At 43.4% G+C, this 25,995-nt stretch overlaps 1 protein-coding gene across 1 annotated transcript in view; it reads right to left on the bottom strand.

Annotated features, from left to right (window-relative positions):
- The window catches only part of LOC124802676 (leucine-rich repeat-containing protein 4-like), a gene marked incomplete at its 5' end in the record, with an annotated part of 83,260 nt that overhangs the window by 50,193 nt on the left and 7,072 nt on the right, over positions 1-25,995 (bottom strand). Inside the window, 2 exons of the mRNA XM_047263607.1 lie at positions 7,779-7,995; positions 16,775-17,205. Of these exons, the coding sequence (XP_047119563.1) occupies positions 7,779-7,995; positions 16,775-17,205 (648 nt within the window). The remainder of the gene's footprint in view (positions 1-7,778; positions 7,996-16,774; positions 17,206-25,995) is intronic.

The following is a 25,995-nucleotide window of genomic DNA, read 5'->3' as shown; positions in this document are numbered from 1 at the left end:
TGTGAAATCCTATCCTCCACTCAGACAGTCGCTTGCTGACGATGTTCATCATCTTCGAAAGATCGATACCGAAAAGATTTTATATAAGGATGCAGCCGCGTAAAGCTTCGATATCAATACTATGGTTTTGTTTCACAGGTGCCACATTATCAGGGTTTCTGTAATTAGAAAACCTGTTCGTAGAAATCACTAATCAGTATATCCTGCTGCCTTCAAATTGAAAATCTCTCGCGAAATACGTCAAATGAAGCACTCTGATAATTTTTTTTTCATTTTTAAGTTGTACAAAACTGGAATACACACCGAATAACAGTATTACGGGCGACAAAGCGTGGAACTCCTGCCTTTCATATGTAGCAGGGCAGAGTTTTATCTTGGTACAGTCTTAAAACTTTTGCCTGTACCTGGTCCCGTAACAGAACATTAACATATTTTCTTATTCCATTTTTAAATGATGACATACACGTTCTTGCCCTTTGAAATTACAAAACTTACTCCGAAAAATTAAGATTTATACACAAAAAATCACATTCCAAGGTACAACAACCAAGGAATAAATATTAGATTGAAATTTAATAGTGTTGGAATCGAGACAATCATGGTAGTACAATATTAAATAATTTACTTGCTAAATTATTACTCTACTACACACCAATAAACAGTAAGTGAAATCAAACTAAGCAGAAGTACAATTAAAAACCAGTTACAAGTTAAATACATTTGAAATTGAAGACATGTAAAACCGTTAAGACATTAAAGAAACTCGATTCATTTGAGAGTATCACCATTTTTACAGGAAAAAACCTTCTTCTGTTTCAAGTTGCAAGATCGTGAACGATCGATGAAGTATGACTTAACTGTTTACATGCTAAATATATACAGTTTTAAAAACATAAAGCATTTCACTTGAAATCAAAATTTATGACAGCAGAATTAACAATATATCTCAAATATTTTTATTGTACAGCACTTAAATGTGTAGAAGTGAAATGTTTATAAAATTCCTCGCAAAATACAACCTCAAAAGCAAGATTAAATGGCGGAAACTGCTTATGGCAGTCTTTGGTGAGCTTTCATTCAAGTGATTCTACGAGAGCTATTCGGAAAGGAAAGACCGATCGGTCGCGAAATGGCCACAACTGTGAAATTCAGAAATGTTTTATTTGCAACAGTTAACTACAGCTTTCAGCAACATCTCTAAGTAGTCGAGATTCCATTTAGAGATAAGTCGTAGCGTTGTACCAACTTTCCAATACACACGTCTTAGAAGGCAGCCGCCTGCGCTTTCCGCCAAAATTCTCTACACTGCTCTACTTCTCGTTGTGTATGCCAAAATATTGTTTCGTAACCAGCGATTGATGGGAGCGAAGATGAAACTCAGGGGGAGTCAATTACCGGGTGTATTGCGGGAGATCAAACACCTCCCACCAAAAACGCTGCAGGAGCATCTTCATTGCCTTGCTGAATGCGGCCGAGAAATGTCATGAAGAACGAAACGCGTGACAGTTATGTTATGTGAGCTGCACAATATCAGGCGAAATTTCTCACCACGCCCTCATACTTGGCTGGAGACACTGCTCTTAATGACCGAGTGAGGTGACGCACTGGTTAGCGCACAAGATGCGCATTATGGAGGACCTGCGTCCGACCATCCTGACTTAGGCTATCCGTGATTTCCCTAAGTCGCTTCAGGCAAGTTCGGGGATGGTTTCTCTGAAAAATCACGGCAGATTTCCTTCCCCATCCTCTTCTAATCCGAGCTGTGTTCAGTCTCTAATGACCTCGTTGTCGACGGGACGTTGAACACTCATCTCCTTTTCCATCACTAGGGTCCTACACATATTTACGTGCTGCATGTGCGCTCAGAGCTAAAAAGAGCGACGTGACGCTGCCGAAGGGCGTACTAGAGATACCGACCAACACATCGGTGCGAAGCCTTATCGAATTTTCACCGTGGTTTCCATTTCGCACCAGATCGGACCTTACTTTCCGAATAGATGTAAAACCAGACATTAGACTGAAGTATCGAGGAAAAGACGTATAAGTAGGCTGTTTAGGTTTTTGTGTTGGTAACGCCACGTAGTGCTCTGTATGAAAATCACTGACTGTGCTATGTTCAGTCTGTGGCTGATTTGCATTGTTGGAATATTTCCTATTGTATTGTTGGGCAGTTGGATGTGAACAGCGCGTAGCGTTGTGCAGTTGGAGGTGAGCCGCCAGCAGTGGTGGATGTGGGGAGCGAGATGGCGGACGATCTGAACGTGTGCCCGTCAGAAAAACGAAATTTGTAACACTGGATGTCATGAACTGATATATATATGACTTTTGAACACTGTTAAGGTAAATACAGTGTTTGTTCTCTATCAAAATCTTTCATTTGCTAACTATGCCTATCAGTAGTTAGTGCCTTCAGTAGTTAGAATCTTTTATTTAGCTGGCAGTATTGGCGCTCGCTCTATTGCAGTAGTTCGAGTCACGAACATTTTCGTGAGGTAAGTGATTCATGCAAGGTATAGGTTATTGTTAGTCAGGGACATTCTTTTGTAGGGGTTATTGAAAGTCAGACTGCGTTGGGCTAAAAATATTGTGTGTCAGTTTAGTGTCGATCTGTATAAGTAAAGAGAGAATTGTCTGAGTACGTTCAGTTTTGCTCAGCTGTTTGAAAATCAAATAACGTAAGAGGTTTATCAGCACAGTCATTTATAAATTTTTAAGGGGATGTTTCAGACGTCGTGTGTTCCTAAGTACACTATCCTCAAGGTACAAAACTATTCTCTACCTGATTTCTTCCTTTTATATAAAAAATAATGGGTAGCTGAAAAAGTAGCATGAATGTACAGCACAATTTCGTATGTCTAGAAGATTGTTGCTAAAACGTACTTAACTCGCAAAAATTTCTGAACCCATGTTATGCGAAACAACTAGTGAGAACTACGGAACAACCCCACAGTTTGCCGCGTTAGGGCAAGGACAAATAAGAGTAAATGTGCATACATGGAAGTGCTGAAAATACCCGAATTTTACTCCAAGCACCAGGAATGAAATACTGCGCGGCCGCGCTCGCTGACCACAGCGCCGCTAAAGTTTCGCTCTATTCGCAAAATCCGCCGCGCGGAAATTATTTTGCAACGGAATCAAAGGGTGCAACGGATGGGTGTGGAGAGGTGGGAGGGGCTGTGGGTTGGGTGCTCGGTTCGGCCATAAGTTTAAATTAGGACTTAATGAATATAAATGGCGGCGCCTAAGTGCAGGCGCTGCCGGGGGCGCACGGAGAGGTCACGGCGAGCCCGACGTCACCGCAGCCTGGCTGGCGGTCTGGTGGCTGGCCCAGGAAATATGGAGCCAGCACCGCCGGCGCTCCAGTTCTCCAGCACGGGCCCTGCCTCTAATTACAAAGTACTTCGTTTCGGTAACAACCCACATTCGAAAAATCGATTATTCCGAGTGTTAAATCTTCAGTGTGGCGTCTTATACACGATTATTCCTCAGTTACTCCCCGGTTTCACAAGACGACTGTGAGAAAACACACACATTTTAGCGGACAGAGAATCTCTGCAAGTTACAGGTGGTAAATACACTGACAGAAAAAATATCGCGGCACTAAAAATAGTAAGTGTAGAGTAATGAAATTTTTGGAATGCATTTCTCTAGGTAACACATGTATGTGATTAACACTGCAAAATCGCAGGTTAATGTAATTGCAAAATAAGTCACTGCAAATGTGAAATGCTGGTACGTTAACACTTTGCCGACCGGCGACACCACAGTGGTGTCGTGTGTATAATATCTCGCAGTGGCCGGTGACAGCACTTAACTATCTTTTTCATTCTGTTAGTGTTTAGTTTAGTTACAAATAAGTTACACACGTCAATAAATCGGGTAATACCGACCGGCTCTTCAAATTGCAATTCGTAGTTGATTATTTTTTCAAAAAGTTAAAAGAAACATTTAATCTAAGTCAAAACATCTCAATTGATGAAGGAATGGTGCCATGAAGTGGACAATTAAATTTTAAAGTTTACAGTCCGTCGAAAATTATGAAATATGGCATACTCATTCGGATGCTGTGTTATTCGAGTACAGGATACATTTCCTCATTCAAGACATATCCAGGCGGTGGACAAACTTTAGCAAAAATAGTGACGACACTACTGACACCTTCTTATGGAAAGTGGCATCACCTCTACATGGATAATTATTATAACAGTGTAGAACTTGCAGAAAAGTTACTTGAAAAGAAAATTCTAGTTTGTGGAACGATACGGCAAACTAGAGGATTTCCGAAATAAAGCGCTCGAAAGTCAGTGTGTTTGAAGCTTGTCATCAACGAAAAGGTGACAAGCGGCCGTCGACAAGTCAAGTAATCCGAATTAGCGCTGCCGGCGCCAAGCGAATAAATTTGTACGAGACTTGCGGACAGCAGAGTATTAATAATTGATGTAACTGCCAGAATATTGAATTCAAGCATGCAAAAGTACTTGCTTTGTGTTGAACAGTTGTAGAATGTCAGTTTGTGGGATGGAGTTCCATGTCTGTTGCACATGGTTGGTCGATTGGTTCAGATGGTTCAAATAGCTCTGAGCAAATGGTTCAAATGGCTCTGAACACTATGGGACTCAACTGCTCTGGTCATCAGTCCCCTATAACTTAGAACTACTTAAACCTAACTAACCTGAGGAAATCACACACATCCACGCCCGAGGCAGGATTCGAACCTGCGACCGTGGCAGTCGCGTGGTTCTGGACTGAAGCGCCTAGAACCGCTCGGCAACAGCGGCCGGCGGTTTGTCAATTCAGGGACTCTTAATGCTGTTTGTGGATGACCCTGGAGTTTTCGTCCGATGATGTCCCATATGTGCCGGTTGGAGACAGATCTGGTGATCGAGCAGGCCAAGGCGACATGTCGACGCTCTGTTGAGTATATTGGGTTAATGGAATAACCACGAGAGTTCTACTTCTGTCATACGAAATCGTACCTCAGACAGTAACTCGAGGTGTAGGCGCAGTGCGTCTAGCACGCAGGCAGGTTGTTGCAGGCTTTCGATTGGCCTCCTTCTAACCAATACACGGTTATCACAGCCAACGAGCCAGAACAGGCTTTCATCGGAAAACAGACTTCCACCCTGCCCTCCAATGAGCTCTCACTTGACACCACTGAAGTCGCAAATGGCGGTGGTTGGGGGTCAGTGGAATGCACGCTACAGGGCGTGTTCGTCTCGGAGCTGTCTTTGGAGTAACGAATTTGTAACCATTCGTTGTGTCACTGTGATAACAGTTGCTGCTCAAATTGCTGCTACAGATGCAGTACGGTGTGCCAGAGCCGTAAGCCGGACATGATGGTCTTCCCTCTAGGTAGCGCCCTGTGTCCATCTGGAGCCCGGTCTTCTTGCAGCAGTGCATTCTCGTGACTACCACTGCCAGCAATCATGTCCGGTGGCTACGTTCCAACCAAGTCTTACAGCGGTATCGCAGAAGGAATACCGACGAAATCAACGGCGCTACTAATAAGTAGCATCCCCAAACTCACTGTCGTAAAAAGAAATAGATTTTGTGCCAACAGTTTAATCGAAAGTGCTATAAATATTCTGCTTAGATACAATTAAAACCACGGTTCAGTGGAGTAGCAGATTCGATTGTAAAACAACGGAACGTATAATACGCCAGACACCGCTCAGTCGTCATGCTATTGTTCTACACCAGGAACGTCTTACCACGTCTTACCACTCAACTCTCACCCTAACGATTAGCGTTGGTTGGTGTATATTACCCCCCCCCCCTACTACTTTTACACAAATAATACTACATATGACGACTTATGTTACACAAAACTTGACTGAAATCGCTCCAGACGAGTTGCAATGTCATCCCATTTTCACCTCCATCGCAGTGGATGGTAGGTCGCCGTTATCTCCACAGAAACCTTCACGAGCATGAAGAAAACTTACCAAAGTTTCTTTTTTATCGGTTGAAAGGTACAGAAACAAATAGAAGACGAACAAACAACATTAATTTTTATACATACTGCCAGAAAGAAACGCAACACCTCTAGGAAAATTGATTTTATTGATAAGTGAGGTGACTGGTAGTTCATCATTGCATGAATCACTTGCACTAAGGCCATTTAGAGTATGGACATATTATAACCCGGTGCCACTGAACACTGTCCTTCAGGGTGCTACATGCTTTTCCGGCAATATTAGACGATGAATTAAAGATGTGTTATACGTCTGTGTTAGATTACGAACAGTTTGATTTAGGAAAGGCAAGGCACCAGAGAGGCAGTTCTGATGTTGCGGTTGATAATGCGAGCAAGACCAACGAAAAATAAAGACACGTTCTCAGGAGTTATCGGCCTGGAATAAGCTTTAGACAATGTCAAATGATGCAAGATGTTTAAAATTCTGATAAAAATAGCAGCAACATATAGCGCAAGACTGGTAATATACAACATGTACAAGAATCAAGAAGGAAAAATATGAGTGGAAGACCAAGAACGCAGTGCTCGGATTAAAAAGGGTGTATGACAGGGACGTAGTCTTTGGCTCCTTCTGTTCACTCTACACATCAAAGAAGCAATGACGAAAATAAAAGAAAGGTTGAGAAGTGGAATTGACATTTAAGATGAAAAAATATCAATGATAATATTCGCCGTTGACACTGCTATCCTCAGCGAATTGGTTTGCTGAATGGAATAAAAATTCTAATCAAAAAATGGTTCAAATGGCTCTAAGCACTATGGGACTTAACATCTGAGGTCATCAGTCCCCTAGTCTTAGAACTACTTTAAACCTAAATATCCTTAGGACATCACACACATCCATGCCCGAGGTAAGATTCGAACCAGCGACCGTAGCAGCAGTGCGGTTCCGGACTGAAGCGTCTAGAACCGCTCGGTCGCAGCGGCCGGCAAAAAGTCTAATCAGTACAAAATATGGATTGAGAGTAAATCGCAGAAAGATGAAAGTAATGAGAGGTAGCAGAAATGAGAACAGCGAGAATCCCAACATCAGGATTGGTGATTAGGAAGTGAATGAAGGGTTTCCGCTACCTACTGCAAATTAACCCAAGACGGACGGAGCAATTATGGCATAAAAAGCAGACTAGCATTGACAAAACGGTATTTCTGTTCAAGAGAAGTCTACTAATATCAAACATAGGTCTTAATTTGACGAAAAAATTTCTGAGAATGTGCGTTTGGAGCACAGCATTATATGGTAGTGAAACGTACTTTGTGGGAAAACAAGAAAAGAAGGGAATCGAAGTATTCGAGATATGGTGCTACAGAATAATTTTGAAAAATTTGGTGGACTGATAAGGTAACGAATAAGGGGGTTCTCCACATAATCGGTGAGAGATTGGATGTTTGTGCTGTGCTTATCATTTCATCATCATCATCATCAGTTGTGAGAGTGGCTAGACTGGACTGAGTAATAAATTGAATAAACTGGACTGTGCAAAAAGTGGGAGTTTGTACAAGCGCTGGTGACCGCGCAGCTGAGGGCCCCGCAAACCAAATATCAGCATCAGAATCGGCGAGGAAATGAATATGTGGAAAAAAGAAGGAACAGGATGGGAAGACAACTGTTAAGACAGCAGAGAATAACATCCATGCTACTAGAGAGAGCTGTGGAGGGTAAAATACATCCAGCAAATAATTGAGTGCGTAGAAAAAGGGCTGCTGCAAGATGAAAGGAGACGAATTTGCGGCGTGCCTCATCAAATCAATCAGAAGACTGATGACTATTAAATAAAAAAGAAGCGGGAGCGATGTGACTTACCTGGAAGGCGTTCTTGTCGATGGAGACGAAGTCGTTCTGGCCGATGCTGAGCTCTTCGAGGCGGTCGAGCTCTGCGAGCTGCTGGGAGGGCACGGTGCGAAGCTGGTTGCCGGCCAGCGAGAGGCGGCGCAGCCCCGACAGGCCGCGGAAGGCGCGCGCGCTCACGTTCTGCACGCCCGCGCCGCTCACGTCCAGCACGGTCAGCCGCGACAGGCCCCTGCCGGCACGCAACCACCAACACTCCCAACAAACTGTACTCATGCTGGCTGCCGCATTCATCTACATCTACATCTACACCTACATCCATACTCCGCGACCCACCTGACGACGTGTGGCAGACGGTACTTTGACTACCTCTATCGCTTCTCCCTTCTATTCCAATCTCGTATTGTTCGTGTAAAGAAAGATTGTCGGTATGCCTCTGTGTGGGCTCTAATCTCTCTGATTTTATCCTCACGGTCTCTTCGCGAGATATACGTAGGAGGGAGCAATATACTGCTTGTCTCCTCGGTGAAGATATGTTCTCGAAACTTCAACAAAAGCCCGTACCGAGCTACTGAGCGTCTCTCCTGCAGAGTCTTCCACTGGAGTTTATCTATCATCTCTGTAACGCTTTCGCAATTACTAAATGATCCTGTAACGAAGCGCGCTGTTCTCCATTGGATTTTCTCTATCTACTCTATCAACCCCACCTGGTAAGGATCCCACACTGGTGAGCAATATTCAATCTGTGGGCGAACAAGTGTACTGTAACCTACTTTCTTTGTTTTCAGATTGTATTTCCTTAGGATTCTTCCAATGAATCTCAGTCTGGCATCTGCTTTACCGACAATCAACTTTATATGATCATTCCATTTTAAATCACTCCTAATGCCTACTCCCAGATAATTTATGGAATTAACTGCTTCCAGTTGTTGACCTGCTATATTGTAGCTAAATGATAAAGGATCTCTCTTTCTGTGTTCAAAAATGGTTCAAATGGCTCTGAGCACTATGGGACTCAACATTTTAGGTCATAAGTCCCCTAGAACTTAGAACTACTTAAACCTAACTAACCTAAGGACATCACACACACCCATGCCCGAGGCAGGATTCGAACCTGCGACCGTAGCAGTCCCGCGGTTCCGGACTGCAGCGCCAGAACCGCACGGCCACCGCGGCCGGCTTTCTTTCTGTGTATTCGCAGCATATTACACTTGTCTACATTGAGATTCAATTGCCATTCCCTGCACCATGCGTCAATTCGTCGCAGATCCTCCTGCATTTCAGTACAATTTTCCATTGTTACAACCTCTCGATATACTACAGCATTATTCGCAAAAAGCCTCAGTGAACTTCCGATGTTATCCACAAGGTCATTTATGTATATTGTGAATAGCAACGGTCCTACGACACTCCCCTCCTAACCTAACCTAACCTAACATAACCTAACCTAACCTTAAACCTAACCTAACGTAACCTAACCTAACAGTTACTTGAAGATTTCAACACAAAATTCTTATTAAATACACATCTACAGGAATATACAACTATAAGAATATACATCTATGTGCATCCCAGCACCATGAAGTTTAAGCACTTTATACCAACTTAATCCTTTAGTCCCAAACTGTTAGTTTTATGACTGTCAGTTTTACTTTCATATGTAGTTCTTCTAGTCCAGTGTCACAGATTTGCTGTGTAAATTTCTCATACTTGTCAGTCATAGTTCAATCCATCAATTGTTCACCTTACAACTGTTTGTTGCTTGAACAGTGTCATGTTATTGGATGTGCACAATGCTTTCTTTATCTGTTTTAGTGCGACTTCAGGGGTGATTTCTTTTATTTCGAAATGTAAAAAGTCAAATCATGTTACAAGGCACACTTATATGGAAACAAATACAGTAATTTCTAGGAAAATGCTATTAATCCTAGCCACATGTCAGGTTTTTCAATGAGCCAAGTGAAAACCTTTTTCAGTCTCCCAAAATCTAAAGCAAGTAAAGCAACTCTGATTTGTAACATGCATATAACTTTTTAATGAAATAAAAGGATGTTGGGATGGATCCATTCAAAATGCTAATAAGTCGTTCCATTTCAAAGATTGCCTATTCTGGAATAACTGTAGTATAAGTAGGAACTTGTAACACTGTGAGTACTGCTAGTAATGGAATGGATGTCAGACTAAAAATTATTTTGAATCTTAAAATACCTCTGGAGAAAAATGTGATAAGGTGTTTAAAAAATAAAAAATTGCTGAAAACTAACTCTTCCACAAAAGGGGAAAATGCTCCATCAATAAGCCAAGTAAAGCAGGAAATAAGACAAAACTACAACATGAACCTATGAAAGAAGAAGAACGAGGAGTACACTGCTCACCTCACCAGTTCAAGTTCACAAAAGTCATCATAAAATAAAATAAATCATTTTTCTAATTTCGAACCTCATTTTCTCAATTATATATTTACATATTGGTTCCCTTGGTTGCATGTCTAGTGATCAATCGATTTATAATTTTCAAAGGGTAACCTACTTATGATGAACATCAACTAGAATTCGTACTAAAGACTGTAAGCCGATTACCTTATGAAGATTTAATGGATTAAAAATAGTAAAGAAAGTGATTAAGGTACTCAATTTACTATAAAAAAACTTTCCCAGTGGGTGACGTGATGATCCTGGTGATGTTTTACCTGTGTATTACGTCTACAAAATCCAATGTGAATAAATGCTAACTGTTTGCTATTTTTTGAATTATCAGGAGAAGCAATTAAATCAAAATTGCTGGAAGGTTAGATTTTAATCGTTGTTTAAGACATCTGCAAACTAGTTATGTATCTAAGTGTCCATCTTTCTCTTTACCTGTACGAATATTTCTTCCAAGAATAAGTCTCCTCGATTTTAAGTAGAAAAACTATTGCAGTAATGCCTAAATAATGCCAGCTTTCCGCCCACCATCCAAAATACGAGCCTCATTAGGGACAGTGAGAAACGACCAGGGTGACAAAAAAGCGAGTGTGTACCCTGTTGCATGTGAATGCGGAAAAACGTATACTAGATAAACGATCTGCACAATAGAAAGTCGACATTCAGAACATCAGCGTCACATACGCTTACTGCGGCCCACAAAGTCTGCAATAGCGGAACACTGAATTGAAAATGGACATAAAGTGATCTACTAGCAAACGAAAGTCCTGCCATCGATAAATTTTGTGGCTGCATTTTCAAAGAGGCAATTGAAATCTGTGTGGCTGATAATTTAATCAACAGGAACACAGGCTTCCAAGGCATGGGACCCAATACTAAACTCCATCTGGTCCCAATATGCGAAATAAACGAAAAGCCGAAAGTAACTGAGGCTGGTCCCTCCACCATCGCAGCAGCCCCCCCCCCCCCCCCCCCCCACACACACACACATCACTGTGCAGGAAGTGGTACCGGTGAATCCAGAACTCTGGACCAACAAGTATAAATACCGCCAGCACGCCATCAGAAGACGGCAGAACAGATGTTCGTCGAAACAGCGTGGTCTTTCCATGTTTCGATCCGGCAATTCACCTGAAAACTTCTGTATTTTTTTAGAGTAAACTTATTTTACGATAACTGGCCCCTCAAGACCTAATAACCACGCTCTGCTGGAGACAAAACAACTCACCATCTGTGTTTTATTTTGTGACAACATTCAGCTTTTTAACGTCATTTTAAAAATTTTACTATGTCTTATATTTTTTCAATCGTTTCGCTGTACAGCGGCGAATCGAAGCCGCTGACAGTCCACCCTCTGCCTGTGTAGGACGAAGAGAATCAAATAACAATAAAGAAAAAATCATGCTTATGCATATTACAATACTTGAAAAAGGTGTAAAATCGAAAATGATCAATTGCTGACGTATACTTTGGCGAATACGCTGCCATTGAAGGAAAGCATATCAAGCATTCGACCTTAACTCTCGCAATAGTTTTTATTGGTTTTAATGATGTCTTATGTCAGATTCCGTAGCTGTTTTAAATTTTTCAGTAAAACTTAACCCAAAAATTTAAATCTTGTTAGTGAACGTGATTTTTTGCAACAAATGTGGCATTCATAGTTTTCGGTTCAGGACTTTTCTTATACATCGATACGAAGTAGATAGTATGTTGTGAATGAAAACCAAAGACAAATAATGAAATCTGTATCTTTTTTAATTTTTTATGATGGACATAAAAGACCCCCTTCATTAGGTGTAAACATTAGGGGAAATGCTTTGGTGTTGCTGAGATTACGCTGAAAGTATTTTCAGTACCCTGCTTATACCATCAGCACCTACATAAAAAGTTTGTTGTTAATAAAAGTTAAACATGTTAAACGAAATTTTTCTTTCTCTTAGCTTTGTTTGGTGGTGGGAACTAAGTACGCCCCCCTCCCTCCCCACCGGTATTACGCGTTATGAAAAATGCGTTGGTCAACAGTGCGACTCTATATGAAGTGTAGTTGCCAGACAATTTACGACCGCAAGAGAATGGAGTGCCATTCCCCGAAGCGCGCCATAACACTCATTTCGGACGTGGAGATGCTGCAGCTCCACTGTACAAAAGGATCTCTTTAATTATGAGTGGAGCGATCGGGCATAATGACTGCCGGACGGACCAATAGCAGCCCCGCAGACGGGCAGGCAGGCAAGCCCCGGACGACTGCGCTCGGCTGGTCTGTTTCCAGTGAGCTGAGTGCGCGGAAAGCCGTTATGAGCGCGGTGCGGTACACGGCGTGTGGCCGCTGCCGGAAGATGATCCCTTCCTCCCGCGACTCGCGGCGGCCTCTTCGATCGCGGCTGGCGCGTCCGGAAAGCCGAGCCCAGCCACCGGCGGGCGCAGTCGGCAGGCAACCTGCGCCGCGCCTCGCCGCGCCGTCAGCGCCGCCCTGATTTACGTCGCCCTTCCGGCGAGTAATAAAATCTGCCGGCGAGGCGGCAGCGGGGGACAGGTGCGACCGGGCCTCCTTTTTCTCCCCTTATCTGTGCGGCCGGAAATTCAAATCCCGCTCTCTGCTGGCGGCGTCAAGTGCGTGCCGGGAAACGACCTAACGGAGCGCCCGCTGACGGCCGGGGGAAACGCTGACGCACCTAGCGTCGCCTCCTGTTATCGCCCCCTTCATACTCGCATTACTCCCTTTATCCCACTGGAGGCTTCTCCTCCGATCATTCCGTCACCGAGTCGCAGGATAACTGCACCTTTTTATAGCTCCCCCTTTCCGCCAATACTTCGCCTCCTTCTTCCTCGGTCGTAACTGAAGGTATTGGTCTGTCGGCCACCGTACTCACACACTGTTCACATTCTTATGATTTCCTCCCAGATGTGAGTCTAGAGCAAATACTTTATGGTGGAAAATACATTTCGGTGGCAAAAGTCATGGGATACCTCTTAATATCGTGTCGGACCTCGTCACGCAACGCGTAGTACAGCAACTCGACTCAACAAGTCGTTGGAAGTCGCCTGCAGAAATACTGAGACATGCAGCCTCTATGACCGCCCATAACTGCGAAAGCGTTGCCTGTGAAGCATTTTGGGCACGAACTGACCTCTCCATCATTTCCCATAAGAGTTCATTGATGGGTCTCATGTGGGACCATCTCGGTGATGATGATGATGTTTAGTTTGTGGGGCGCTCATCTGTGCGGTCATCAGTGCCCGTACAAAGTCGCAACTTTTACTCACTCCAATCTAGCCACTGTTACGGATGATGATGATGATGATGATGAAATGATGAGGACAACACAAACACCCAGTCCTCGGACAGAGAAAGGACCATCTGGGTTGCCAGACCATTCGCTCGAAGTCTCCACAATGTGCTTCTGACAAATAGCGAAAAACAGTGACCAGGTGATGTGGCACATTGTCTTCCACAAAAATTCCGTCATCGTGTGGGAACGTGAAGTCCGTGAATGGCTGCAAATTGTCTCCAAGTAGACCAATATAGATTCAGTTGGACCAGGGGCCCAGTCCAATCCATGTAAACACAGACCCCACCAACTTGCCCCGTTGACAACTTGTTCCATAGCCACTTGGCGTCTGCACCGCACTCGAACCCTATCATCAGCTTTTACCAATTGAAGTCCTCTGACCTGGGACGGTTTTCCAGTCGTCTAGGCTGGCCGCAGTGACTGAGCGGTTCTAGGCGCTACAGTCTGGAAAGGGGCGACCGCTACGGTCGCAGGTTCAAATCCTTCCTCGGGCATGGATGTATGTGATGTCCTTAGGTTAGTTAGGTTTCAGTAGTTCTAAGTTCTAGGGGACTGATGACCTCAGCAGTTAAGTCCCATAGTGCTCAGAGCTATTTGAACCATTTTGAACCAGTCGTCTAGAGTCCAACCGTTATCGTCACGAGAACAAGACAGGCGCTGCAAGCGATGTCGTGCTGTTAGCAAAGGCACTCACTTTGGTCGTGGCTGCCATAGCCCATCACGCCAAATTTCACTCCACTGTCCAAATGGATACGTTAGTCGTACGTCCCACATTGATTTCTGCGGTTATTTACGCAGTGTTGCTTGTCTGTTAACAGTGAAGACTCTATGCAAACGACGCTGCTTTCGGTCGTTAAGTGAAGGCGGTCGGCCACTGCTTTGCCCGTGGTGAGAGGTACCGCTTGAAATATTGTATTCCGGCACACTCTTCACACTATAGATCTCGGAGTATTGAATCCCCTAACGATTTTTGAAACGAAATGCCCCATACCTCTAGCTTCAACTACTTTGCTACTTTCAAATCTGTTCGTTCCCGTCGCGTGGCCAGTATCACGTCGAAAAACTTTTCGCATGAACCACCTGAGTACAAATGACAATCCCGCGAATGCAATACCCTTTTATACCTTGTGTATGCGATACTACGTGCATATTGCTATCTTGCGCCTTTTGTCACCGCACCTGCGTGTTCGTCTTGTCGTTAATATGTACGTCTAAGCCCGTTTCTGGTATCTGAGTGAAGGAGGTTTGCTCCAGACTGGCTATTGTCACTGTTCACTCTGCCTCTACACCAAAGTCTTTGTTATGTAGGTTGATTCTTTCGAATAAGAAGTCAGCAACCATCCACTGTTGATAATGCTATTTATTCAAGTAAATACCTCTGTAACCAGTTTCGAAGCAATAGGTTCACCTTCAGAAAGCTGTTACACAAGATTCACCACAAGCAGGGAAAACCAGCCAAAAAATTTTCTCAACTACAACAAATGTGCATCTTGTGAACAGCCATCTGAGGATGAAACCGTCTGATCGAAACTTGTTATGGGTCTATACTTAAACAAATAACACTATCACTAGTGGCTGGTTGATGTTTTCTACTTTGAAACAGTCAATATACATTCCGCGCACAGCCACTCAAAATCTTCGGTTTTCCACAAAACAGCATAAAGTCTCTGTTGCCTATGGTTCTACGTCAGTGGCAAAGGACTAATGGGAACTCGAGATCTCAGCGCAGGTGGCAATAATCTATTCCCGACAATTCGTGGCTCCCTGATATCAACTGCCCTTCGGCTGCACAGAGGCAGCCAAAATATTATACGACCTTCTCATGATATACTCCTTCTGGAAGGACCCATTCCTGCTCTTCTCGTCACAATGTTGTCCTGCGTGCGTCTTGTCAAGTCTGATTCCGCTGTATTTGCACCACAACGAATTGTCTCCGTCATTTATGGGTATGTAGCTCTCATATCCTCCAAGCCAATGATGGACTTCTGTGAAACTCTTCTGGGGACATGCGTTGCGATCTCCTGATTAAAGGTTCCATTACGGTTAAAATAACTTTACAGCCTACATAACTCATTCTTCCCTCCTCCTTTCTTGTCCTGGACCTACCCTGTAATTTCACAGAGTCGGCATGTTAGTGAGAACGCTTAGAAATGTTTGCGACTCGCGTGACTGAGGCGGGACGTGGTACCAGCCTGGTGTCGGATGTGGGGCACCGGCTGAAAGTCCCATCCCGGCTGGCTGGCACTTCGGGCCCCCGTTGTTATGCAGCAGTAATTTGGAACATATACTGTCTTGGAACATTATGAATTACCTGTCGGTGTTGACGGGATAAAGTGAGGCGCAAAGCTTTGTGTTGTGCAGTCATCAAGGGTACAGGAGCAGGCCTACGGCTTAGAAAGCCCATGTCGATGATCTTTCATTGAATGGTTCGCAAAACTGAAATTTATTGATGGCCGAGCATTGAAATCTGCAGCAATCTGCAGAAAGGTTACACTTCTGCCACGTTGAACGATTGTCTTCAGTCGTCGTTGGTCCCATTCTTCCAGGATCTTTTTCCGGCCGTAGCGATGTCGGAGATTTGATGTTTTACCGGATTGCTGATATTCACGGTGCACTATTGAAATGATCGTACGGAAAAAGCCTATTTCATCGCTACCTCGGAGATGCTGTGTCCCATCGCTCGTGCGCAGACTATAACACAACGTTCAAACTCCCTTAAACCTTGATAACCTGCCATTTTAACAGCAGTAAGCGATCTAACAACTGCGCCAGACACTTGTTGTCTTAAATAGGCAATGGCGACCGCGACGCCGTATTCTGCCTGTTTAGATAACTCTGTATTTGAATACGCATGTCTGTACGAGTTTCTTTGAGTGCTTCAGTGTATATTCCTTTTAAGTTCTCTGTGTCTGCAGATGACAAACTGTGCAAGAAAAACAGCTACAAAGAAAAACAGAGAAAGCAATACCTCGTAATTACAAGGTATTTATTAATAAATATTTTGTGTGATTTTAGATTTGTGGATACTTTTCTTACGAACTGAAATTGCTGTACGTACAAATAGAAAAGAGGAATCTGAATATTATTTAATACAAAGAAAATGAAACACCGGCTGATGACAGTGCAACTGCAGCGAAACATGTCTGGGTAGAAAGAAAAAAAATGTATTTGCTCAATTCGGAACACACCCAAAACACATTGAACTTAGTAGCTGGAATGGTATTTCTGTTTCGTTCTGAGCCTGGGATAGTTTGCTCGGCAGTAGCGCTACAGGGTGCCACGGCAGTCGTGTGCTTACTTGAAGGCGTCGTCGTGCAGCTGGGGGAAGACGTTGGCGCCGACGCGCAGCTCTGCGAGGCTGGCGAGCGGCTGGAGCGCGGGCGTGGGAAGCGCGCGCAGCTGGTTGTCGTCCAGGTAGAGCACGCGCAGCGCGCCCAGCCCGGCGAAGGCGCGCGCGTCCACGCGCTGCAGCCGGTTCTCGCCCAGGTCCAGCTCCTCGAGCAGCGGCAGCGACGCGAACTGCGCCGCCGCCAGCTCCTCCAGGTAGTTGCGGCGCAGCGACAGCGCCGTCAGCGCGGCCAGCCCCTGCCACGTGCGCGCCGTCACGTTCGACAGCTTGTTGTGGTCCAGCCGCAGCTCGGCCAGCTTGCGCTGCGCCTCGAAGCTGCCCGCCGGGATGCTCAGCAGGTGGTTGTGCGACAGGTCCACGTAGTGCAGCTCCCCGTAGAACTGCGCACATGCATATCACACATGCTGCATAATGATCCACAATCCGTCCCGTATGAGGCACTTCGTATCAATTTATTTAAGAGACACAGTCGTGATCAGACTTGAGTTGTTAATTTTTATTTTTAGGTGACCGATTCGATCTTCTACGAGATCATCATCAGATCTACATTTCTCGATAACAGTAAGAATCGATGGCAAGGGGCAGCTAGTCTGGGCAGTGTTCTATCCCCCTGATGATGCTCTCTTAGAAGATCGAAACCGGCCTCCTAAAAATAAAGCTTAACAACTCATAAGCGATCACGACTTGTGTTTATTAAATAAGTTATAATATCAATAGACTGCTGTTTTTCCTGGAACAATATTCCAAAAGGATTTAAACTTCATATGAAATATCAAATCTAGAGTTTTATGTGACCCTTGACCCACAAGTTCGGTCACTTGTGGGTCGCCTGAGGTTTCTCATGTACCTTTACCAACATTCCTTTAAGGTTGGAAACCAAACAAAAGCTGCTATTTTCCATGTAATGTTTGAATGCAGTGAAAACGAGACTCACTCGAAAGTAAAAAATAGATCTTTGACCGAATTTTCATAGCCAAACTAAATATGGGATACCAACAAACTGACCACCCTGAGGCGTACTCTTACAAAAAAATGTTATTACTTTCAAGCAATTAGGATAACTAAGAAAAACTGAATTTGTGATTTGAGGTAAAACTACAGAACAGATTTTTCACAAGAGTGTGAAATAGATAAATCGGGTATGAAACTGATCAGCGTGAGGTCTCATTTTGTAACGTCTTAGTTACAAAATGAAACAGATTAGACGAACGTTTGATGCGACTTTGACTGATGCTCGATATCGTGTACTACTTAGAATCGTTAATAATAGTCGTAAAAAATTTTACCGCTTAACATCACGTAATTCACCAGACATATATTCTTATATCCTTTAAAATTCAAAACTGAATTTAAAATTCTCAATAGCCATGCCACTTGTAGTGCGTGATTTTGAGCTTAACTCAAAGGTGCGTCAAATTTTTAATCGGTTCTGTTTCTTACATCTACACATACCATTCCACAATTCATTTGACCATTTTTTCAATACTTTCATTATCGTCTAGTCATATTTCTTTATTCGAACCAGTTTTCGGCTTATCGGCTTATTGGAGCATCGTCAGCAAACAATGGACCAGTGTCCACAATAGATATTAGTGTGTAGGGTACCAAAAGTTAGAAACACAGATACTATCACACATGCACAGTCGCGCGACCGCTACAGTCGCAGGTTCGAATCCTGCCTCGGGCATGGATGTATGTGATGTCCTTAGGTTAGTTAGGTTTAAGTAGTTCTAAGTTCTAGGGGACTGATGACCTCAGAAGTAAAGTCTCATAGAGCTCAGAGCCATTTGAACCATTTTTGAACACATGCACAGAATCTTTGCTCATGAGATGAAAAACGTCGACTCGAGCGCTGATGATTCTTGTTATGTACCAAACACGTTAAATAACAGCGTTAAATAATAATTTACAAAACGGGTGCAATAACAAACAAGACTAAATATACAACTTGTATGTATATTACACTTAGGTTGTAAGGAAAAACAAAGTAAGAAATAATAGCAAATGTGTTGGAGTACAAGTTTGTGCAAAAGACTGTGATCATTCGGACTGAGAACAGGGAGTGTGCTATAGATTAGTTGGATTATGTGAAAATTAACACTGGAGATGAACTAAGCTGATTATTTAGAATTACATTCATACAGTTTGTATATTTTAGTATTCTGTGTTTTCGTTATGTATTGTGTTCCGTACTATCAACGTTTTAAATTGTATTTTGACACCGTAATTTATCATGTTTCTCGATCAGACGTCAATCTCACATTTCTCATCCAAAACCATGCCATTGACAAACATTTTATACCTGTTGATAATATCTTTGTTTCTAATGTTTAGATTCATACCAGTGAGCTCAATACTAAAGTCCAGAGATTTCTCAAAAGCGTCTCTGAATAGAAAATCATGACGTGTTTGGAGGGTCCGCAATATTGGCGAGGGGCATTCAGAGTTATTACAGCTTGTGCTTGTGACTTTTGACTGTTTCTTTCAATGAACCGCAAACTAAACCTAGACAGTGTCACGTAGTGTCGATAAACACTAATTTCATTTCTCCTGTGCAGTAAAACGATTTGACAGCTTTCGCCAACCTGTCACCGCAGCTGTGACGTATTGCGTCATGGTCTGGCTTCATAGAATAGTCTTTCCTCTTTAGTGTTGAGCTCATTGTTTTGTTAACATCAGAGTCACTTTTGGACGCCAGTCAGATATTTCCTGAGATGGTGCAATAAGCCGACAACCGATACAAAATAAATAATAAAGAATAAAAATGCAACTGGGAAACCTATATGTAATATTTTCTACTGTGCAAGACTGCATACTACACATGGATATTTCGTTCGGCGTTTAAGCTACCGGAGACTCAAATTGTTTACTGTTAATGAAACCCTACTACACTATCACTACAAATAGCGAAAACTGACACACGAAACTATCTATGATATCAGAGGCAAAAATATCTCAGTACTTATGAGTACGCAGGATCCGAGATAACTGGGAATGTATGGTCACGCTCCAGCAATGACTGTGGTAAGTAATATTGTCCGAGTTAGTGCAAATACACATTGCCTGGGAAAAAGAAAGTGAAGCATCCATAAGAGGTAAAGGGAAATAAAGAAAAATTTCGGGTTGAGAGGGTACGTTATGTTATTTCAGTGATTACAATATTGAGTCAAATTTACAAAGAACTTGACAGTATGAGCCCACTTATCAATATGCAACTGTATCCGGTGTGGAAGAGCGGTTCTAGGTGCTTCAGTCTGGTACCGCGCGACCGCTACGACCGCAGGTTCGAATCCTGCCTCAGGCATGGATGTGTGTGTTGTCCTTAGGTTAGTTAGGTTTATGTAGTTCTAAGTTCTAGGGGACTGATGACCTCAGATGTTAAGTCCCATAGAGTTCAGAGCCATTTTTGCAACTGTATCCCATTTGCCCAGGACACATGCACGGATTCTGTTGGGAACGGTGTCCAAAGCCCTTCCGTCATCTTCCGAAGCAAAGTGACCCAGAGCATTCGAAACTGCTTCTTGATATCCTGAATACTTCCACTTGAACGGAGTTAACGTCCATCCTGGTCCCACACGTGTCCTGTCGGGGACATACCTGGGGATCTTGCTGAACACAGAAGTACCAACATTGCGCAGACAGTTCATAGAGGCAGGTGTCATGCATAGACAAGCACTGGCCTTTTGAAAAATGGCACCAAGATTCGATCGCACGTGAAGAAATATTTGAGGAAGCAGTACGTATCGTGACGTGCCATTGTGCCGTGATATTTCCATAAATGACGGCCACTCGTGGTCAGAAGTCGTACGCAATGGCTCACCACACGACGACACCAGAAGTAACACCGCTGTGCCTCTCCAAAACACTGAAGAACGGGACCCGTCGTCAGGTCGTTGCCATAGTCGCCGACGATGGTCACGAAACCGTGAGTCATCGCTGAGCACAGTTCGATGCCTTTCACCGTCAGTACATGTTCCTGGTCACGAAACCACACTAAAAGAACCGTCTTTATTGTGGTATTAATGGCACCTTACTCATCGGACGGTAATTCCCTTCTCCAGCTGCTAGTAGTGTCCGAGCAATTATGCGGGATGAAACAGAATATTGCAGGGAGTTAGTGAATTTTTCTCGGACTGCGAACGATGTGCCTGGTGCTCAATGGAGCAGTCCTCTCTTTTAATGGACTTACGTGGTCGATCGGAACGTTAACGATGAGGATGCCTCCTCTAACGTTCCCATACAGTCCAACATCGAGCCAGTGACACATACGAATGATCCAAAAACGTGGATATTACACGATTTGATCTGTTGGCTAGATGAAGACCAACGATCAGGCCCTTTTCAAAGTCTGACAGTTCCTGATAACGCTGCATCATACGAGCACGTGGCATCTTAGTCTCCTCCACAGTAATCACTCAACATCAATTCACGCCCTTTACATACGACTCCAGGTCTGCCAACTACATCAAACATGAACAACATTAATGTATTCTGGTGGCTGTTGTACATGTGACGGAGAATTTCTACTGTAATCAATTATATAACCGCCGACACTGTGTACATGTGTGAAGTGAAAATGACATCCAATCATGTATCCTAGGTACTTCACTGTTTTTGTCAGAGAGTATATATATATATATATATATATATATATATATATATATATATATATATATTTATATAGTGTGTGTGGACAGCGGCACATTCACTTTGAATGAATGAAAACTTGAAAACTGAGAAACTTACGGCTCCACTACCTATTCTTAGGATAAAATTTGTTTTTCCCTGTTTTTTTCCTTGTATTTACTCATTTTCGATTCCATGCTAACAAGGCGTCTTCCATGCTGGCACCAACCCCACGACCTCTCGTTTCCGCTTAAAATTTTATGGTAGCTGAGAACAGTTTTGCCACAAGATTCAATCAATAAACCGTGACGGTGTTACAGCAAAATCTTTTCAAGAGAAGACGTTAAAAAATGGTGTGACGGTACCAGTCAGTTGCGTTAGTGTCGGTAAAAGTAAAACGAGCAGCTAAAAATGATTCGAATTGATAAAATTACACTCCTGGAAATTGAAATAAGAACACCGTGAATTCATTGTCCCAGGAAGGGGAAACTTTATTGACACATTCCTGGGGTCAGATACATCACATGATCACACTGACAGAACCACAGGCACATAGACACAGGCAACAGAGCATGCACAATGTCGGCACTAGTACAGTGTATATCCACCATTCGCAGCAATGCAGGCTGCTATTCTCCCATGGAGACGATCTTAGAGATGCTGGATGTAGTCCTGTGGAACGGCTTGCCATGCCATTTCCACCTGGCGCCTCAGTTGGACCAGCGTTCGTGCTGGACGTGCAGACCGCGTGAGACGACACTTCATCCAGTCCCAAACATGCTCAATGGGGGACAGATCCGGAGATCTTGCTGGCCAGGGTAGTTGACTTACACCTTCTAGAGCACGTTGGGTGGCACGGGATACATGCGGACGTGCATTGTCCTGTTGGAACAGCAAGTTCCCTTGCCGGTCTAGGAATGGTAGAACGATGGGTTCGATGACGGTTTGGATGTACCGTGCACTATTCAGTGTCCCCTCGACGATCACCAGTGGTGTACGGCCAGTGTAGGAGATCGCTCCCCACACCATGATGCCGGGTGTTGGCCCTGTGTGCCTCGGTCGTATGCAGTCCTGATTGTGGCGCTCACCTGCACGGCGCCAAACACGCATACGACCATCATTGGCACCAAGGCAGAAGCGACTCTCATCGCTGAAGACGACGCGTCTCCATTCGTCCCTCCATTCACGCCTGTCGCGACACCACTGGAGGCGGGCTGCACGATGCTGGGGCGTGAGCGGAAGACGGCCTAACGGTGTGCGGGACCGTAGCCCAGCTTCATGGAGACGGTTGCGAATGGTCCTCGCCGATACCCCAGGAGCAACAGTGTCCCTAATTTGCTGGGAAGTGGCGGTGCGGTCCCCTACGGCACTGCGTAGGATCCTACGGTCATGGCGTGCATCCGTGCGTCGCTGCGGTCCGGTCCCAGGTCGACGGGCACGTGCACCTTCCGCCGACCACTGGCGACAACATCGATGTACTGTGGAGACCTCACGCCCCACGTGTTGAGCAATTCGGCGGTACGTCCACCCGGCCTCCCGCATGCCCACTATACGCCCTCGCTCAAAGTCCGTCAACTGCACATACGGTTCACGTCCACGCTGTCGCGGCATGCTACCAGTGTTAAAGACTGCGATGGAGCTCCGTATGCCACGGCAAACTGGCTGACACTGACGGCGGCGGTGCACAAATGCTGCGCAGCTAGCGCCATTCGACGGCCAACACCGCGGTTCCTGGTGTGTCCGCTGTGCCGTGCGTGTGATCATTGCTTGTACAGCCCTCTCGCAGTGTCCGGAGCAAGTATGGTGGGTCTGACACACCGGTGACAATGTGTTCTTTTTTCCATTTCCAGGAGTGTACATCGCATAGACACGCGTGTCTTAAATGCAAAACTTCACGAGTGTGTAGTTCACCGTGTTGCCTATCGCTGTCACTGCAGGCGTGATGTTTGGATTACAGGAAGTTCGTCGCGCAAAAACGAATACCCACGAAGAAAATTACTGTTGACTATATATTAATTGCCTTTTTGAGAACTATTACACATCATGAATCTTGTTTACGTATCAAGAATATTTCGCAGATTTTAGATAAAGCAATACTGGATAGTCCAGAATTGCAGTCTGTGTAATGTTTACCTGTGCAAAATTCGACAGAAATAAATTAGACGATGTAATTAGTAGTTTATAACAGTTACCCCATAATGATACAAAAGACCCTTATCAGTGGACACCTCAACCGGGGTGACATGTAAACCTATTGTAACAACAACGACTTTCTCTGCCTCGTGATGACTGGGTGTTGTGTGCTGTCCTTAGGTTAGTTAGGTTTAAGTAGTTCTAAGTTCTAGGGGACTGATGACCATAGATGTTAAGTCCCATAGTGCTCAGAGCCATTTGAACAACGACGACGTTGTACTTCTTCTTCTTCGTTTCACCCAACTTTGGGGTACGTTAAATCAATCACTTCTGTGTGTTCTGTGCCTTTCTTTTCGCCCAGTACTGCTTCATTCTTTCTGATCTTGCTTTTCTTTCCTCATCAGAGATGACAATCGTTCTTTTCTTTCTATTTTGGAGCTGGAATCCCTCTTTTCTGTCTTTGCTTATCATTTTTGCGGTCCTGTCTGTGAGCATTTTTTCTGTGATGTGTAGTTCTCTTAAGTCTTTCTCTGTTTGGATAAACCAATTTGGTTTGGATTTTTTATTCCTGAAGTAGTCAAACATTCTTTTTGTAAGTCTATTTGGGTTCATTCTGAGAATGTGCCCATAAAACTCAATTCTTCTTTTCCTCATTGTATCCGAAAGTTTTTCTGTGGTTTTGTAGAGTGTTTCATTTTTGGTATGAATTAGTTTGTTGTTATGAAATTTGGGGCCTAAAATTTTTCTCAATATTTTTCTTTCTTTGATCTCTAGCCTTTCAATTGGGCCATGGTTAGTGATAGATAATGTCTCAGCTGCATATAGTGCTTCTGGTTTAATGACAGTGTTGTAATGTTTTATTTTTGAATTCCATGAGAGGGACTTTTTATTATAAGTATTTTTAGTAAGCTGAAAGGCTAGTTCAACTTTGTTTCTTCTTAATTCTATTGCTTTTTTCTCAAGGGCGTTCCAGCTAATCCATTCACCAAGATATTTGAATTCTTTAACAATTTCGATCTTTTGGTCTCTTACTTTAAGATATTTCACTGGCTTTTTTTTATTTGTGATTATTTTGGTTTTTTCAAAAGAAATTTTAAGGCCTATTTTCTCTGCTTGTTTCTGTAATTCGAGGATCTGTTCTTTGGCTTCTTCCCATGTTTCAGCTAGTAGGGCCATATCATCTGCAAATGCTAGGCAATTAACCTTGATGCCTTTGTTTTTTGTTCCTAGTCGGATTCCACTATTGATTTTCTTGTTCCATTCTCTTACTATTTTTTCTAGGGCACAGCTAAATAACAATGGAGAGAGTCCATCACCTTGTCGTACTCTAGTTTTTATCTCAAATAGGTCTGAGAGTTCTCCCATAAATTTAATTTTGGAGTATGTGTTGGTGATGGTTTCTCTAATTAGGTTTGTAGTTTTATTGTCTAGGTTCAATTCTTTTAATATGGAGATTAGAGATTCCCTGTCTATGGAGTCGTACGCCTTTTGAAAGTCAATGAATGTGATGACATACGCTTTTGCTCTCGATTTTTGGTAGGCCATAAGATTTTTGAGGTTTAGAATTTGTTCTGGGCAGGATCTTCCCTTCCTGAAGCCTGCCTGGTATTCTCCAAGTTGACAATCTAGCTGGGGTTCTGCTCTGTTCAAAAGGACTTTAGACAGTATTTTGTATGTTACGTCAAGGAGCGAAATCCCTCTGTAATTGTTGGGGTCTGTTCTGGATCCCCTCTTATGAATTGGGTGAATGAGGGCCATCTTCCATTCATCCGGAATTCTTTCTGTTTTTCATATTTTTTCAAATATGTTTTGGAGAGATTCTATGGCATTTCTATTGACATTTTTCCACAGTTCAGCTGTAATTTGGTTCTCTCCCGAAGCCTTATAGTTTTTGAGATTCAAAATGATTGATTGTAGTTCCTCGACAGTGGGTGGTTCTGAGTTAGGACTTGTTGAAGTTGAGTTGCTGAAATCCATTTTTGCAATTGGTTCTTTACAGTTGAGAAGGTTTCTGAAATATTCCCTCAAAATTTTGCAATTATCCCTGTTGTTGTGTGCAATATTACCATTTTTATCTTGTAATTGGAGTGTCGGTGGGCTGTACTTGGTTATTTTTTGTTTAAAAGTTCTGTAAAAGCTCCTAGTCTTGTTTTTGTTGAAGTCTTCGTTGATCTGCAAAAGAAGTTGATCTTCTTGTGCTTTTTTTAATTCTTTTGAGGTTTTTACTCACTAGTTTTCTTACACTCAGGAAATTTTGCCTATTATATTCATTTTTCTGAGATTGCATCTGTTGCCATGCTTTCTTTCTTTGCTCAATAAGTTTGTCACATTCCTCTGTCCACCATGCGTATTTTTTTATTTTGGTTATAGGTGCTATTTGTTCAGCTTTGGTTAGTAGGCTTTCCTTGTAC

This window comes from Schistocerca piceifrons, chromosome 1, assembly GCF_021461385.2.
Source record: "Schistocerca piceifrons isolate TAMUIC-IGC-003096 chromosome 1, iqSchPice1.1, whole genome shotgun sequence".
NCBI classification, from domain to species: Eukaryota; Metazoa; Arthropoda; class Insecta; order Orthoptera; family Acrididae; genus Schistocerca; species Schistocerca piceifrons.
The sequence above is the reverse complement of the archived record's forward strand: the minus strand, read 5'-3'. Positions and strand labels throughout refer to the sequence as shown.